General features: G+C 40.1%; 1 protein-coding gene across 6 annotated transcripts in view; it reads left to right on the forward strand.

Moving 5' to 3' along the window:
* The window catches only part of ORC5 (origin recognition complex subunit 5), a 141,555-nt gene that overhangs the window by 76,715 nt on the left and 45,591 nt on the right, over window positions 1-19,249 (forward strand). The window contains exons 14-15 of one of the 6 annotated variants that reach the window (XR_003999244.1): window positions 48-127; window positions 1,098-2,247. The exons of 4 other annotated variants lie outside the window; for them this stretch is intronic. Coding sequence is in view for 1 of the 2 variants with exons in the window: in XM_030554066.1 (XP_030409926.1) it covers window positions 48-62 (15 nt within the window). In the remaining variant the exon portion in view is untranslated. Of the gene's footprint in view, window positions 1-47; window positions 2,248-19,249 lie in introns of those variants that run through there. One more of the 6 variants, XM_030554066.1, reaches the window with a different exon arrangement.

Genomic DNA, 19,249 nt, shown 5'->3' on the forward strand with positions numbered 1-19,249 from the left:
GTTTTGCTGCTTTTAGGTCAAAATACAAGCCTTATGTCTTTGTGCAGGCCTTCTCTCAATAATGGTAGTGGCAGAAAAGCCTGGCAGTATCTCCTGAAAGACAATACTGAGAGTGATCCCACTACAGGTAAACATAGTATGAGGAAAAGGTGGAGAGATGGATCCCTTAGTTAGACTGAAATGTTATCTGTGTAAATGGGGCATACATCTAACTGGTGCACTAGAAATGCATAGATAAATAAAAGGTCAGGTATTTCTCAATTTCTTAAATTTTAGAAAGTATATATATATATAGCCTTGATACCTCTTTATTCATAACTAAGGATTTTCAGGCACAGTTAGCTTAAATAAAAACTGAAATGTTTTAATACAACTTCTGATCATAAGGACAGAATGCAAATGTAATCTGTCTGAAATAGGGATGTTTGTCATTAATATCTGATAGGGCAACCTTGAATATTTGAGTGAAGATAATCTCGGTTGCCCTGCTGCTATCCACATATAGAACACTAATAGTTTAGATTAATAGCAATTAATAGCAATAATTAATACATAAAATAGATTAATAGCAATAATTCAGTATTTAATTTTTAGATATTCCACTTTTGTTTTCTATATTAGTATTCTTACAATATAATTCTAAATACAAATGGTATGTATGGATGTTTTTGTATATGCAGACATTTCTAGCAAGTTGTGGTGGTAGATTATTACAACAGTGTAAACTGAATAATAAAAGATATTTGTATATCTGAAGAGAAGTAATTTTAGTTATTGTAATCAATTAATGCAAATAGAATGTACATATAAAATTCATGATTAGCTAGTGTATATATTTTTAAAATGTTCTTTCTAATAATCTAATGACCAGACTGAATAGCCTGTGAAACAAAATGGCAGCTTCTTCAAGCGGCAGTGAATTCAAATTCTGGTGAATTTGGCTCTAATGGAGTGATGGTAGTAGGGGCATTGATTATAATGATACAGTAGAGACATAAAAGCCAAGTTGATCTTGTTTAGTGACTGGATAGTGGTGAGTATAACTCAGGGTACCTGTGACCTAGATAAAATGGACAAGTTGATATACTGTTATCTAGGTATGAGAGCAAGAAGCATGTAAAAGAATGGCCAAGGATAACTTGAAGAATAATGGAGACACTTGTTATAACTGATATTGAAAACAAAAAGAAAGAACCTGGGCAGAAAACTGAAGACTGTGGTTACAAAATGATCTTTTTCAGTCTTTTTCCTTTATTCACAAGCACTTGGCTCTGGAAAACAGCTGTTTTCTAGCCTGGCATGGTTTCTAATGGATGGATAATGCTGATGGTAAAGGGAGAAGTTTTTTAATAATTTGCTTGAATGTAATGCTCGTGAAAGATGCTAGATTGTCAATCTCCTGCGTTGTCAATCTTGTTATTTATGGAATGCATACAGCATCACAGAGTAATCTCATCTACATCGCATTTTTCTAATATCTAGAAGAATCATCAGTTGAATTCAACCTCTGTGCCCATTCAGTTTTTGGTTTCTCCTGAGACAGATAATGTGGTTGTCAGTTAGTGACAAATGAGTTGTTGTTGAATGTGATCCGGACACTTACATGCTACAAACTACTTTTTGAGACTACCAAAGTAATTTCATAAAACACATTAAGGTGCCATCAGAAATAGGAACTTTAGGTCATACCAGACTCATCTGTCTAAATAAATGTGACGTATAAATGTAAGGTTCTGTATACCACTACCAGTTCCCTGAGCGATTTGGTTCACATGTCAAAAGCATAACAGTTAGTTACAATTTGGCAGTGAACTATGTTGCACAGTCTATGAGACTGTGGTCATACCATAATATAGTGGCTGATAGAAAACCAGGAAATACATGTTAGCATATACAAACCAAAAGGTCTGGACAATATTCATGCTAATATCTGGAGCCAGATTATGACCTTATTCACGTCAACTAGTGCTTTACACCAGAAGTATCTCATTTTAAATCCATTGGACCTCTTCTGGAGGGCACTACTTAGTGGCTGACATTGATTTTCATTGGGGCCAGGATTTCAGCCAGTATGAGTAAAGCTATCAGTATGGCTTACAGGAAGCTATTAGGATTTTGTATAGTATTCAGCACCATAGTATCAAAGAGAGTTTAGCTGATCTCTTAAGAATGTACTGAACATTAGCAGTCACTTTGAAACATTCATGGATGACTGGGACTTCAGCAAAAAAAATTAAAAAAAAAAAAGCCAAGTGTGGTGAGTTTCAAAATGAAAAGTGATCATTGCAATTAATATCCAATTAATTTGTCTCCATTCCCTACTAAAACTGTGAAACATATTTAAAAATATAAACCAAGTGCTGAGCACCCATCTTCTGGAAACCAATTCCTTTAATGTGTGTCAAATTGAGCAAACAAAAATCAAGGCATCCAAAATGACTAGTCATTTTGGAAGTTTACGGCCATAGAGAATAATAGCATCCAGACAGATAAACAGCATGGATTTATAGAGAATTCACACTAGTATGATTTTTTCATAAATTATAACAACACTATTTAATACCGGTTATTCTATTCCTTCCTTGTGTGTGCATGTGTTTTTTGGCATGAATGGAAAGGGATAACTTTGCTTCTGTTTTTTTATCAAACTCACATATCTGTGTGAAGCTAATGAAGTCCAAAGCTGGTAAATTCAAGCAAGTTTTTGTAGAGGAAAATAACCTGAAATAGAACAGCAAAAACTGGGGATTTGAGGGGACTGACTCAGGTCAGAAGAAAGAGTAAAGGAAATGTACATGCATACTTGATACTGTGTGCTTGGTGATGTACAGCCCAAGAGAGAGAATTCCTCACCCCCCAAATTTTGGTAAAATAGCTTCAGAGCTGCAGTATAACTGTTTGCAAGTATTTGAAGTCTGTCAATACCAGAAAAGGAATAATTTAGAAGTAATTTAATGAAAAATTAGAGGAAAATATCTTTTAATACCATGAACAAGCTTCAGTCAGTGATATCGTAAACTATTTAGTAGTCTCCCATGAGGTTTAGTAGAAGACTCCACTTCTTGAATCGTTTAAAATGACACTAGACAAAGCACACCAAAATATAATTTACTGAAACGTTCTGCATTGGGGGGAGGAGAAAAAAGATGACTTAGATACTTTCCATCTCTAATTTTTATGATCACACGGTATAAATTGACAAAGTAAGCCTCATAGTTTAGTAGGAAGGCATAATTTATGTAAATTCTCTTCAGAATAGGCATTAACCTTGATCCTTACTTCAATTCTGTATTAAATCTTGCCTTTGATACAGTAATCTTAATTTAAAATGAATATTTCACGATTTAACTCCATCCTCTCACCACCAGAACAATACTCTCTTCTATATTACAAATAAAAATGCCATCGATAGAAAATATGTATTGCAAATTTCAAATTATAGGTTTGCATAAGATGATATATATAAATAAAATATCAAAACTTAGGGGTTTTTTAACTGAAACACTAACTCTTGCCTTTAAAATTTAATTTTTAAGATTTAGGTTTAAAATATTTTTCCTTAATTTGACCTCTTGTATACACTGAATCAGCGAGAAAATGTCTTTTCTACTAGTAAAGTACCAGATTGATCAGAGAGGTTTATTTGCTAGTGTTGACACAAGTCTATAATCATCTGGTGGTGTGTTTTTTGTTGTTAAACAGTCAGTGCCATTTTAGTATTACTCTCCATTGCATGCACTCTTGAGAGTGAGAGAAGGTCTTTTCAGTTTAATTTATCTTTTTTTTTAAGGAGTTTATGGAATGGCAGGTCAGGGATTTGGAAAGAAGGAAAATGAGCGCCGAAGAGTTTACACTTTGCTCCTGTCTTTTTTCCTCCCTTGATTTTTTTTTCCCCAAAACTCCAGCAATAGTCTTTAATAAATTAGCACTATTCTGAGTAGTATACTGGTTGTGTAAATGATGCACAAATAAAGATATCTTCTTGTCATGAGGGACTGTGCAATTGAAGTCACTACTAAACAAATAACAGCTGTATTATTTCAAAACCCACAAATTCCTCACTTGGCAAGTGGGGCAAAGACAACTGGGGAAGAGACTTTTTGTTCAAGCTTCTAAAAGCAATTCACAAGTAATACAGAAATTAAGTACACAAAATTATTTGGCAGAATCATTTGTAAACCTTTTTAAATCTTATTTTTCCAATTATGCTGTAAAGAAAGTTAATACATAGCAATATCAAAATAAGTATTGTATTGATATATAAATGAGAGATTGAACAAACTGTCTGGGTGACAAAATATTAGTCTTGATCACTGCAGCTGTAGAACTGATAAATGAAATTGTTTTTAATTGTTCACTTTATTAATGTAACTTCTGTTCACCATTGACTATACTTGCCTACACTGTAACTTCTATTCCATATTGTAAGTCAAACCCCATTTTAAAACACTCATTCCATTTGTAAAAGCTTCCTCCAACCTTCATTTTTGCAAACCCTGCCTGTAATCTTATTAGTTTAGTTTAGATGTGTGAATGAGGTATGTATGAATGACGGAATCAACCTCCAGCCCCAGTCTGTCCTGATGAGATAAAGTTCAAATACCAACAGCTGAAGATCTAGACAACAGCCCTAAACAAAGTAAGAAGCATCCACCCTAAAAAGAAAAGGACAACAGAACAACAGAAGGAAGATCAAAGCCAGGTTCAATGGCTGAAAGTCACGCCTGCAATTGATGGGTGATCAATCTAAACCCAGAGGCAGCGTGACACAGCAAGACCTATAGACTTTGAATCCAAACTAAAAGCCTATAAAAAAGAAGGGTGAGATGAGAGACTCGGGGTAACATTCTGCTGCCAACTTGGAAGAACATCAGTGCCTGCCCAACAGAGATCCAGCTCGGCCTTGTGCCCGGCTTTCCTGGCCAGTTAGCCACCACAAGCTACAAACCCATACACAGAACATCTGGTGTGTGTGTGTAGGTATTAGGTATAATGTGTGTGTATAAGAATTAAGATATTAGTTATTAGTACTATGCAGCAGCTGCAGAACATCTGATGGGTGTGTGTGTGTATAGGTATTAGCTTTAATGTGTGTGTATAAGAATTAAGATATTATTAGTCATAAATCAAATTATCATAATAAATGTGGCATCTTCGTCTTATCCCCTTTAATAAGATCCTGCTGGTTTTTACTGGTCTAATATAATTGGTATAACACAGCTATGTGCACTAAGAAAAGTTTAGGGAAAAGGATCTGCTATTTAGAAGTGACTATACAGACTTAAAAATACAAGAACTTTTGATTATACAACTTAGCTGGAACCCTGACAGAGGTCAAGGAAACAATCAAATTATTGGAAGTATGTCTGGTATTTCAAAGGATTCACTTCCACACTAGAGCTGATGATGGTATTCACAGTTTCTATAGAAATAAAGTTGTCATAAAATCTAATGCCTTGATTGGACAAGTTTTATTTTGCCTCTTTATTAAGTAGCTGATTTGATAGATGAGCTTTTGAACTCCGTGTATAAAAGCCCTGAAGCCTTTGGATATTTGAGGAGTTTGGACTAACCAATATCAGTTATTTTAGCCTTTCCTCCAACTAGCAGCTAGGTTTCTTATTTATTTAAGAATTTTCTGATCACTTTCAGGACCTGAGAGGTTAATACCTCCTGACCTCATTTATCCATTGGTCAGATTTAAATATTGAGCTACAGCTGTGATTGCTTATAGCGGTCACCCTTAAAAATACATCATTTACTATTACCATTATTTGTACAGTTAAACTATATTTAGGATTGGCAGATTTGACTTTTTATAACTTCAAATATATCAGTGTTTATTTTTATCAATTTAAATTTTCACTGTTGTGGGAAGTCTTTTGGAAGGGCTAGGTACAGACCCTACACTTAGAGATTCAAAAAGTTAAAGATTCCTAAATTGTTAAAGTACAAATTGTCAACATATCCTTACATCAACAAATCATACCTGTTTCTACTATTCATTCATAATCAATTTAAAACAAACCTAATTCAAAAGCCGCCTATATCACTAGAATTTGCCTATAAAGTCTTCCGTTCCCACAGCTAGGAGGTTTAAGAAATACAAATATATATTATATATCAGGCTTTTTATAGAGGTACTGGAACGTGTAATCTTTTGTTAGAGCCAGCAGTTTATTCCAGTTTTCAAAAGCTCTCCAAATTTTGAGCTTATGTCTTTATAATAATACAGAACGTTGAGCTGCGCGAGTTGGTCCTCGGAGAGGCACATGCAGTGTTTGTCTTGAACTTTTTTGAGCAGACTGAATGATCTTTCAACAAACGTTAGTTACTAGCTCTTTGAGTATATGTAATGCCACGCTGGACATGACAGGCAATGACTACATTTTACTTCTGCAGTATTAAAGTGCTGTTACATTGTCATGACAGGGCACTTCACATGCCAAGTACAAGTCAAAATTGTGCTTGAATTCTTATGCCGTCCCAGGGAAAATGCACAGAGTATATTCCTAGTCACTAAAATTTTGTGACATCTGAGCCTTGACAAATGGATCAAACACTTTACAGTTGGCAAAAAGTGATCCTGATCCATAGTCTCTTCAGTACAATGCAAGATATGGGTACCTTTAGTTAATTTTGGAATTCTGATGCAAAAGCATTCATTGCAGATTAAAGGAATTGCCTTTTGAAGCCCATTGACTTGAGTTCCATTTCTTTTTTAGACTTCATCTACATCAGCAAAAACTTGTAAACATCACAATTAAACAGTGTATCAATGTGGTGTATCGGGGGTGCATTGTGTCCATTTGCAAATGAAACTGTGTGGATTTGTCCTAAAAATACACAAAGAAAATATAACTTGCAATACAATTCTCACTGGTTTCCATCGTTCTCAACCATCTGGCAAAGTTTCGTTGCCTTCTTTGAGGTGACTGCATCCTCTTCTTCAGTGGAGAGTCTGTCACACTGTCCCAATATGCATGAGTGAATTTTGCTGCCTCGAAACAGGAAACACAGTGTAAGAGCGTGCACACAAACCTGATGGGCTCATATTTGATTACACAGTCTTTAAAAAACACTCACCTTGTACTTGGCAAGTTTAAATATTTCTGGAAAATATACCACAAATTTGGTCACATCATGGAACTCATTCGTTTTGGTTGCAATGATCAATAACTACATTCAAAAGATGAGCAATATGTGGATCATGCAGCACATGTAGACACATTTATTTCGAGTCCTTTATTAAGCATTGCATATATGTCGCAGAATCGCAGCTAGTTGCCAAATTTAAAATCTGAATACCTTGCCAGTCAGGCCAGAAATCAGTATGGCTGTTCTGTTTTGCCTATAACTCCAGGCCTCATGAGCCACATCCATTTTGGTTTACACAACAGTATATATGTAACCTATTCACAAAAAAGCACAAGCATTATCACATCTAGAACTTCCAAGGCCAAGTATGGGGGAAGTATGTTAGGAAAGGGAGGTGAGCATTAGGTAGGTCTTGAGTTTGTACATAAAAAGAAAAAGTTTTAGGATATGCTGGTAATGCTAGAAGATATTGAAAGGGGAGAGAATGGCTATCTCCGGAAGAACCCACGAGTCTACAGCTGGGGTCTGCGGGGTTCGAGACAGGCACTGCTTCTTCATCACCACTAGGGGCCCAGGCAGGGTTGCCCCCAAGAGGCAGGAAGCATTGCAGGAAGTGCTTCCCTAAGGGGACATGAGCGATAGCCCTCAATCATTCCCTAATTGGCTGGCACTCCTGTAGCCCAAAGGATGGTTTAGGTTAAGAAATAAGTAGAAGTTAGGTTTTGAGCCAAAATTAGCTTAAGGGTAGAAGAGTATGACAAATTGAAGTTGCTAGTGTGGGAAAGTTGGAGATAGAGTTGTGGGAAAGTTAGAGTTAGCCAGGATATGACCCAGGGTTATGTTACCATTACATTTTGGATATAACTGGTTTGAACAAGATTTTTAATGAGTGTATTTTAAGAATTGTGAATGTTTTATGAAAATTAGGGCTGTCAAGCAATTAATCGCACTGTTAATAATAGAATACCATGTATTTAAATATTTTTGGATGTTTTCTACATTTTCAAATATATTGATTTCAGTTACAACACAATACGAAGTGTACAGTGCTCAGTTTGGAATTCATAGAAACTTGCATTCATGTGACCTCTGCATGAGCTTATCTGCCACAGAACAGATTCCAGAACCTACTGGACTAAATAGCCCTGGCAATCTACAACCCTTCAGTCATGGACAGGACCTGCCTTTCGATCCTAGGGCATGTGGTGGCGTGCACATATGTCACGCCCTTTGCCCACCTGCCCTTCGCTATATAGTTAAGGCTGCAAAGAGTCTATTCTCCATGCACCAATCCATGGATGCCATACTCAACATTCCAGTGGAGGTCATCTCTTCTCTTCAGTGGTGGACAGACCCACTACAAGTGTGGTCCAGGCAATGCCCTTCTTCCCATCCTCGCTGACCAGGACAGTCTCAACAGATGTGTCACTCACGAAATGGGGTGTTCAAATTGGAGATCACATGACACACGGCACCTGGACCACAAAAGGCCAGGATGCAAATAAACATACTAGAACTTCTGGCAGTATGCAAAGCATGCCATATGTTCTTACCAGCTATGTGCTATCGCCACGACCTTGTCATGTCAGACAACACCCCCACAGTATAGTACATAAACAGACAAGGGGGAATGAGGTCCCCAGTGGTGTGTTTGGAGGTAGTTCACCTCTGGGGAATGGTACATTTCACCACATATCCATTAGTCAGGAGCCTATCTGCCTGGCATCCAGAATATCATTGCAGATTCTCTAGGAACTTTGCAACTGACCATGAATGGGAGTCATACAACATGATAAAGATCTCAGTGATTGGTCGCTGGGGTACACCAATCAGATATCTCTCTGCATCACACATCAACACCAAGTAAGTATTGCTTCAGAGAAGGACTCATTGCCCTCTCACTGGGCAAAACTGTGGTCATCAGTTGATCAGACTATGCCTTCCCCCCTACCACTCCTACTGCACGTCCTCCACAAACTCTGGCAGGAGAAAGCTACAGTAACTCTGATCGCTCCATTCTGGTCTCGCCAGTTCTGGTTTCCTCTTCTCTGCATGTTGAAACAACCTCCACTTCCGCTCCAGACATTTCTGAAACTGCTGACATAACACAACAGCAGACTTAGGCATCCAGATCCATGGACGCTACACCTGATGGCTTGGTTTTTGGATGGACGCCTCCATTACCACAGTAATGCTCAATGGCAGCGCAAGACGTCCTCGCCAGTAACTGAAAGGATTCCACAGGGTGATCCTGTCAAGCCAAATGGACATGCTTCACCTTCTGGGCCCAACAGTAAGGCCTTGCCCCTGAAATTGTGGGCATCCCCATGCTCATAGACTATTTCCTGTATCTGAAAATCTCGAGACTCTCTCTCAGCTCTAACAGAATTCATGCATCCGCCATTAGTGCCTTCCACCCTCCAGTTGAAGGGCATTTGATTTTTATCCACCCCTTGACCACCAAATTATTGAAGTACCTTTTACATAAATATCCACCCATTCAGCCTGTTGCTCCCCAATGGGACTTCAACCTAGTCCTTACCTCTTTAATGGCGTCTTCCTTTGAACTGCTGGACCCATGGCCCCACCCCCTGGTATAAGTCGCTTACCTTGTTACCATTATCTCAGTTAGGATGGTTGGTGAGCTGGGAGCCATGATAGCAAACACCACTTTCACCACGTTCCATAAGGACAAGGTCTCACTGCTACTGCAACCCAAGTTTCTGCTAAAGTTAGTTTTCCAATTCCACCTCCACCAACCCATACGTCTACATACCTCCTTTCCAAAATCATATGCCTCTGATAAGGAACTGTGGCTTCATTCTCTCGATGTGCGTAGGGCCCTATTCCGGAAGTCTCCCAGGCCATTTGTCGCCAAAGCAGAGAGAATTAAGGGCCAGGCCATTTCCACCCAGAGAGTCTCTCAGTGGGTCTCAGAGTGCATTACACGCTGCTATCAATTGTCAGGACACTCCCCACCAGGTGGGATTTGAGCCTATTCTACGAGAATGCAAGCATCAACCCAGCCACGCTCCACAATGAGCCCCTTGCAGGCCACGTGGAGTTTGGTACACACCTTTTCCTCTCACTGTGCTCTAGTACATTGATTCTGCGATAGATGCCTCATTTGGCACAGCAGTCCTCCGTTCTGCGGTTCTGCCATCTTCTTCCCACCCTTTTGCTGTCTAGGAAATGTTTGTCAATCACCCACAGTAGAATACAATATGGACCATCACTTGAGGAGGAGGAGATGAGGTTACTTACCTGTAACTGGAGGTTCTTCAAGATGTGTGGTCCCTATCTGTATTCCACTGAGGGTTATGCGCATGTGCCCAGAGCCAGAGGTTTTCAAAGTAGTATGGCTCGGTGGTCCACGCACACGCCCGTTATTGCCTCAGGCAAAACCATGGGCACATGTGCAGACTGCTGAGGAATACTACTTTAAAAGGCTCTGACCCATGCGCATAACGCTCAGATGAGATCACACATCTTTTAGAATCTCCAGTTACAAGTAGCTAGCCTCCTCTTCCAGGGTTCCTAATGTATACCATTGCAAAGTGCACTTCAGAGAGAACTGTGTGTCAGAGCAGGACACTTATGCACTGTTTGGAGAACGCAATCTCCATAAAAGACTGCATGCAGAGTTAAGAATCATACAGAGCCCATAATATGTGCATAAACTGTACTTAATAACTAAAGAATTCCACTGAAACCCTCCACAAACCAGTCAAACTCCTCTTTGCCAAGACAAAAATGGATAAAAATAAGTTTGTTTTTAGGCCAAGCCTTTTTGAAGTTACAGTGAGCCAAAAAAGTTGGGAAAATCTTTTTCCAAGTAAAATCACTTTTTTTTTTTTTTAAATCTTTATCTCAAATGGCTTGTCTAATTATCCTTAACCTGAACATTAAGATATTTTTTTCTGGAAGTATAATGTATGTGTAATTTCAGGCAGACACATTTAGTGCAAGTGCAGTTAAATGGGGGTCAAAATTGGGCTTACAGTTGGAACCTAGTTTTATTTTTAACTAGCTTGTCTCCACAATAGATATGTGGAAATGTTTTTCCTAACTAATCTTTAGCAGAGTTCTTTTTGTTGAAGTAGAACTTAGTGGAAGTTCTTGTGTGCTGAACTAATGAGCTGCTGTACATGAAAGAGATGCACATAGACTGGTTTATTCCCATCCTGTTAATGTCTTCATACTATTTGTACCTCTCCTTGGGAAAACTGAGATTTGTATAACATTCACACTCTTTCCGTTACCTCTCTGCTGTTCCTAACATTTCAAAGTGGTGCAGAGATTTAGCTACACGACTTCTATTTCTGCTAATTTGATTTGTATGGCTAGATCCTATGAAATTCTTTGAAAATATCGTTCTGTGTATATTTTATATATAAATATATGCATAATATGCAGACAGAAGGAAATCAGAATAGAAAAATCAGCTTTAGTTTATATTTGTTTGGAGATGAACAACTTTTGACTTACCATATGTGGAAGAGTTCCCATTTTGAGTATACTGAATGAATAATAAATGTGCTTTTCTTGCCTTAAGGCTTGATTGATTTTTAAATACATGAAGCATTAACACACAAGTCTTCTGTACGTAACTCAGGAGGGGGAAAAGCTTTTCTGATTCACTAATCCTTTTTTTCCTTTGCAAATAAGGGGTCCATCTATATCATGCACTCACAAGGTGTAAAGTACACAAAGAGGAAGGAGGGAGACAAGTAAAATGCCTGACCTGCTATAATGTGAAGAGTAGACAGATTTTTTTTCTGAAAAATTAAAAAAATACTGAGGGTGACACAGGAAGGGTAGCACTGAATCTACGACAGGTATTTGCTTGATATGAAGGTTTTGTATAATTATTTAATCTTTGTTGTTCAATAAGTGAATTGTTACCATGGTAGCACTCGTATTACACAATTTCTCTGTTTATGAAATAAATTCAGAACATTTTCTTAGAAAGAGAGGTAGGTCTCCTCTGCGCCAATGTTTGTGCTGTTTATCTTTTTAATGCTGAAAAGCGTTTTATAGCTTCAATTACCCAGGTTTTGTCTTTTTTTTTAAATTGTTTTTGAGATGCAAAAGTGTCAATTTTAGCACCAATCTCCTCCAAAGATAAAACTGATCAGATTCTTACTATATTTACTGCTTTTGTGGGGTCAGATCTATGAAGGCAAATACCACCTCCATCCTGGTTTAGTCTGAATCACTAGTTGTGCTGGGGTAGCTTTACGCTGCTACCTGCCAGTTGAAATGACACTTAAGCAATAAAATCAAATGGAGAAATATTTTAATGCCTCTTTAAGAGGGCAGGCTGCTGCATCCCCCAAAGAGAGGAGTGTGTAGCCCCTTGCTCAAGAAACCAACTCCTGACACTGGTGAGCTGGCTGTTGTGCTGCTTTTCTATCTCTATCCTGTCCTTTTGGGATAAGACTGAGAAAGTGATTGTAAGGCACTGCTAGATGAAACTCCTCTGGTTTTTGGGTTTCCACCAGTGTATGATCCAGAGAGTGCTTTTGTCTGTTTCGTGATTGATCGCCTCCTAGCGGACAAAAGTTAGGCATTCATGCAGATTCTTTTAGGTCAGTCAGCTGATTAATACCACTGACTAGAGTTTACAGCTCTAATGCAGATCCTGGCAGGGATGGATGAGAGAACATTTGAATGGTTTTGTTTCCTCCTGTCGGAGAAATTTCAAAAGGCAGTGTTGTGGATTTCTTCATCCATTACGTTCAGCACATATGTAAGGCCACAAAGGAAACAGGTGTTTGGTTGTGGTGTTATCAGCTTGCAGTGATGTGCAGTTTTTCATCAGACCAAGATGGTGTCTTTTGCCAAGTGCCAGACAGAGAGAGAGGCTTAGATGAAAAGAAACTGGTAAAGACTTAATCCAGGTAACATAAAGGTGATATAGATTATTGAGAAAGAATCTAGAAAGCATGGAGAGGTTGGTATATTTCCCTGTTATCAAGGTGTCTACTTGTGTTTTTTGTCAGTGAAACCCCAGCTGCTTCTGAAATGTTCACCTTCATTTGGTGCGGTGATTGTCTGACCATTTCTCTCCGATGTGGACCTTGCCACAGTTACCCATGCCTTTGTAATCTTCAGATTGTCATTCTATGATGATCTATCTTCAACTCTGATTGTTCAGATGACTGAGAGAGGGCACTTTTCTGTCTCTAGGTCTTTTCATTGTGGTGTGTTATCATGTGTTACTCCCAGCCCCAATCCTGGAGTCCATCCTTTGGGCCCTGTATCACTTTTATTTATTACTTTTAACCACTTGTTTTCCGAATGTGGATTTCATTTAACTGCAGACAATAACTAAATCTTCAATGTTTCCATCACAGTTTTATTTACACCTCATTCTGTGTGCTTCATACCCATCAGCTCATGCTTCTGTCAGAACTTTATCTTATGGTAGCGACTCCAAAACAATTGTGCTACTAGTTGGTAAAACAAATACTCTTGAACACAACTTCACTCACTCTCTTTTCCTCTGTGCTCTGGCTTTACATCATCTTCTACTGTTAGCAACTTTGATGTTTGACTTTATTCTGAATGCATGCTTGTCACCATCCCTCTGCTTGGCCCCAAACAGGCAAATATATAAACTGTATTATCATTCTTAGTTGGTTGCATTTGATTCTTTACCTCGCCACTACTCACACTCCAATTGAAGCTTTTATTTCCTTTTGATTTATAGTAATACCCTTCTTTACAATTTCTAAATTCCACAAACTCCAATCTGACCAAATCATTGTCTTATTAGTTATATCTGGAAGTAAAAGAAATATATAACTGGTATACAGAGAGCCAGCCCCCTCCTTTATAGCTCCCCTTAACCTTCATTTGAGAGGGGAATTGTGAAGTGCCAGCAGCAGGTTGGCTGGGGACCGGGATGGCTGACAGAAGCCCTCCATCTGTATATTGAAATGATTATGGAATTACCAGCACTGTACACTTTTATGTGTCAGGTTCATCTAGATATTTAAGAATAAAATTATGTCCTAATTAAACCACATCCACTGTCTCCTGTCCTCAGGGCTGATGCAAGGATACTTTGCGCCCTAGGTGAAACTTCCACCTTCCGCTCCACCCCCACCCTTCCCTCGGAGCATCGATTATAGACTTTCAAAAATGAATGCTGCATAGTATGGCGTTATTCATTAGAATTAATATACGTTTGGCTTGAAAAATTATTAATTTAATTATTTAGTCTACATATTTAATGAAAATAAATGAATAACCTGACAGGGTGTGGGGCTGTGCTGGCTTCAGGCAGGGGTGTGTGGCAGGGCTTAGCTGGAGACGGGGTGTGGGGCTGGCTGCGGGCAGGGCAGGGGGTGCAGCAGGGATTGGCTGGAGATGGGGTGCGGGGCTGGCTGGAGGCAGGGCAGGGGGTGCAGGGCTGGCTGGAGGCAGGGCAGGAGGTATGGGGTTGGCTGCAGACAGGGCAGAGGGTGTGGGGCTGGCTGGAGACAAGGGGTGTGTGGCAGGGGCTGGCTGGAGGCAGGGAAGGAGTGTGTGGCAGGGGTTGGCTGGAGGCAGGGCAGGGGGTGCAGCAGAGGCTGGCTGCGGGCAGGGTGGTGGGTACCAGGGCTGTCCCTAGATATTCTAGGGCCCTACACCGCCTCCCCGTGGGGGGGGTGCCCCCAGCCTCTGTGGGGGGGAGGGTGCTCGAGGGGCAGGGCTGGCTTGGGGGGTAGGAGGGAACCACCCCCCAGCACTCACCAGCGGTGCATCTGGGGCCAGGTCTCTGTACTTCCTGCTGCCGGTGAGTGCAGGCCCAGCCCTGCTGCAGAGCTCAGGGGAGTGGAGGTGGGGGCCCTGGAGAAGAGCCATAGCAGCGGAGCGCCCCTGGTGGACAGAGGAGGAATGACATCGCTTCCCAGCCAGCCAGAGCTGATCAAAGCCGCAGGACTGGGTGAGCATCCCAGACATTTTGGATACCGCTTTTTGGCGCCCTCAAATCTTGGCGCCCTAGGCGGCTGCCTAGTTTGTCTAATGGTTGCACCGGCCCTGCCTGTCCTCCTTTCAGCATAGCCAGACAATGAAATGCATTACAAAATTCCATTCTTCCCATTCAAATCTTGTGGATCCAGCTGCAACTGGATGCTGCAACCTAGCTAAATTCGCTGAGCATTGCACACTCAGGTAACTTTATTTGGTAACTAAAGATCACAAAGTCATCAGTCATCTTGTTCATCTGCTGAATTCTCTGTGGAACAAAAGTACTTGAACTGAATGCTTGAAATCACATTTCCCCTAGATAAAGTATGGTAGTTCGGTAACCAAAATTATCTGTGATATGACTAGCAAATCTTTGTATTGAATGATCGCAGAAACTGAATTACGAAAGTGTTGTTGTTTTTTCGAAGAACAGTTTTTTAAAAAAAGGGGCTGACAGATGTTTTATGCTTATTTATCTGATGATAAAGCCTCATTTTAAAGGGGAAAAAAAAAACCAAAGAAAATGATGGAAAACTGTTTGATAGTTCTTTGATTATTTTTCTATGTTTTCATTTGAGAAGGTTTTTTTAAGGATATTTTCTGTAATTACATGCAACATATGTATTTAAGGGAAGATGAAGGTTAAATTGTTACTATTTCATGGCTTATTAGTACATATGGTATAAAGGTTATATTCTTAATTTATATTATAAATGTAAACCACTTGCAGTTTACATATATACCTTTAATAAAAGCCATATTCCAGAGCCCCAGTTCTTATTGATTATCATGAAACTAATCACTTAGGGACAGAATAATCAGGTTGCAATGTGATTGCAGTAAGGGGCAATGTTGTGACATAGCTTCGGAGCAGTCCAGGGGGAAAATTGTGACTCCCAGAGTCACCTCCTCGTCTTCCCACTGCTCCAGGAAAGGAGTAAACTGACATTTAAACCTGGCACAGAATATGATCTGTGGCGCACCAGCATCAATATGTACTTGGACATGTTGGGAGAATGTGTCATAAACAGATGGTTAAGGGTTAAATGTCTCTTTTACCTGTAAAGGTGTAAAGGGTTAAGAAGCTCAGTGAACCTGGCTGACACCTGACCAGAGGATCAATGAGGGGACAGGATACTTTCAGATCTTGGTGGAGGGAAGTCTTTGTTTGTGCATGTTTGTTTTGTTCGTTGTTCGCTCTTGGTGCTAAGAGGGACCAGACGTGCACCCCAGGTTTCCCCAATCTTCCTGAAACAGTCTCTCATGTTCAAAATAGTAAGTACTAGCTAGAAAAGGCAAATTAGTCTTATGTTTGTTTTCTTAACTTGTGAATGTGTATTTTGCTGGAAGTATTTTTACCTCTGTTTGCTGTAACTTGAATTTCAGGCTAGGGGGCGGGAAGTCCCTCTAGTCTATATGAGCTGAATACCTTGTAAACATTTTCCATCCTAATTTTACAGAGATAATTTTTACTTTTTCTTTCTTTAATTAAAAGCTTTCTTTTTTAAGAACCTGATTGATTTTTTCCCCCTTGTTTAAGACCCAAGGGGATTGGGTCTGACCTCACCAGGGATTGGTGGGGGGAAAGGAGCAGGGGGAAGGTTAATTCCTCTCTGTTTTAAGATCCAAGGAGTTTGGATCAGTGTAGTCTCTCAGGGTAGCCCAGGGAGAGGAAAGTCTGGGAGGGGGAAAGGAGGGGGGATGGTTTATTTCTCCTTGTTTTAAGACCGAAGGGGTTTGGGTCTTGGGTTCCCCAGGGAAGGTTTTGGGGGAACAGGAAGTGTGCCAAACACTATATTTTGGCTGGTGGCGGCGCTATCAGATCTAAGATAGGAATTAAGCTTAAAGGAGTACATGCAAGTCCCCACTTTTTCGATGCTAAAGTTCAAAGTGGGAAAAATACCTCAACAGGGTGGTCCAAGGCTCTTCCCCTTTCTACCCACTTGTGTGAGGTGGGGATGTAATGGCTTTGCAGAACCTGCTGCTCCCCATATAAGGGAATTGGTGGTATGGTGCGTCACTGTGCAGAAGGCACTGCAGTCTAGCCCTGTCTGAGTATACTACTCAGTATGAACAAGGGTATTGGAATGTGGGCCTAAAGGTCCAGGTTTTGTAAATGAAAATTTCTAACAGGATCTACTTACTCTAACATCACATACCAAAATTAATTCTAGTTGGTGTCTTATGTAGAAATGCATGGGTAAACTGGGGGAAATTCTTATTAGTCTCGTTTGTTGACGTTAAACACAAACTGAAATAATATCAGTGAAAGCATGTGTGCACATCCTGTCATAAGTTGTGAGCTATGGAATAAGTTTTATTGAATTTTCTAGTATTTATATTCAACTTTATAACAAGTTTGTCTTGTCATTCAGTGATGAACAATGTGGCACCTTCCATGAGTTAATATAACCTTTTAAAGTGTAATTCTGCTATATAAACACTATGTAAAAATGTCACCTCTTTAACAGGTTTGATCCATATATATATATATTCAAAGTCATACCTGCTTACTTAAGTGATACAAATTGTTCCTATTTTTTTACTTATTTTCATATTACTGCAAGTCATCAGAACAGTGTGTGTTTGCTGTCCTGTGTATAGTCAGAACAAATATAGGGTCAAAATCTGTCCTCTGTTACATCTTTCCAGCAGAGTGAGGTTGCACAGGTGTTACTGAGGGCAAACTTTGAAGACACTGAGGTTGTACAGTAGAACTGAAGGCAGAATGTGGCCAGTGACTTTGTTTCTGGTGATGGGCTATGGAGTCACAAAAATCCAACTAGAATTTCAGGGTGACTTTTGCAGGAGTGGTAATGAGGGGGAAAAATCATATTTTTACTTGTAAAGTGAGCACATTTGATAATTTGAGTTGGAAACCTTGAAAGACCATTAATACGGAACTCTTAAAATGTTGTTAAATAGTCATTTTTAAAGAAGACCTACCCGTCAGACTCCCACATACTTTATCATTTGTCTCGCCTTGTCAATAAAATGTCTTTTTAATATTTCAAAAGCATTTAAGTCAAATCCTCCTGAGGTGCTTGTTTTAATTAAAAAATCTTAATATCTTGTTTCCTTATGACAGATTGAATCAATACCCTTTCAACATTTAATTATCATAAGCATCCAAAAATAGATTGCAATTAGCACACGTTTTAAAAACTTCTTTGTTGAAGGAAGCAACGTATGTTGAATATGATTTTCACATCTTGCACATGGGTAATTTTGTCTAAAATCTTGTTCCCAAGGGCCTGATTTTGAGAAGCAGCCTCTGATTTTCTTGGTGTTATTCAGAGCATGTACTATGTATTGTATTGTCCATAAATTAGGTCATTAAATGTTTAAATGGATTCAACTTTTTGTGAATGCAAAATTACACTCACACCATCAGAGGCCAGGTTGAGGTGCTTTTTAAAAACTAAGGCCCACATTTGACTTATTCCTTTGGTGTAACCTTTTTTTTTTTTTAAACATACTTACTTATAGATCAGGGCAAGACTAAAACGATAGTCATACCATGTAGAGCAGATCTCTAGTTGCACTCTTAGGCCATGTCTACATCTAAAATTTTGCAGCGCTGGTTGTTACAGCTGTATTAGTACAGCTGTATAGGGCCAGCGCTGCAGAGTGGCCACACTTACAGCAACCAGCGCTGCAAGTGGTGTTAGATGTGGCCACACTGCAGCGCTGTTGGGCGGCTTCAAGGGGGGTTCCGGGAACGCGAGAGCAAACCGGGAAAGGAGACCCACTTCGCCGCGGTTTGCTCTCGCGTTCCCGGAGCCACCCAGCAAACCGCAGGGAAGGAGACCTGCTTGCTCGGGGTTCCGGGAACGAGAGAGCAAACCGGGAAAGGAGACCAGCTTCGCCGCGGTTTGCTCTCGCGTTCCCGGAGCCACCCAGCAAACCGCAGGGAAGGAGACCTGCTTGCTCGGCGTTCCGGGAACGAGAGAGAAAACCGGGAAAGGAGACCCGCTTCGCCGTGGTTTGCTCTCGCGTTCCCGGAGCCACCCAGCAAACCGCAGGGAAGGAGACCTGCTTGCTCGGGGTTCCGGGAACGCGAGAGCAAACCGGGAAAGGAGACCCGCTTCGCCGCGGTTTGCTCTCGCGTTCCCGGAGCCACCCAGCAAACCGCAGGGAAGGAGACCTGCTTGCTCGGCGTTCCGGGAACGAGAGAGCAAACCGGGAA

The sequence above is a fragment of the Gopherus evgoodei genome, chromosome 1 (assembly GCF_007399415.2).
Source record: "Gopherus evgoodei ecotype Sinaloan lineage chromosome 1, rGopEvg1_v1.p, whole genome shotgun sequence".
NCBI lineage: Eukaryota > Metazoa > Chordata > Testudines > Testudinidae > Gopherus > Gopherus evgoodei.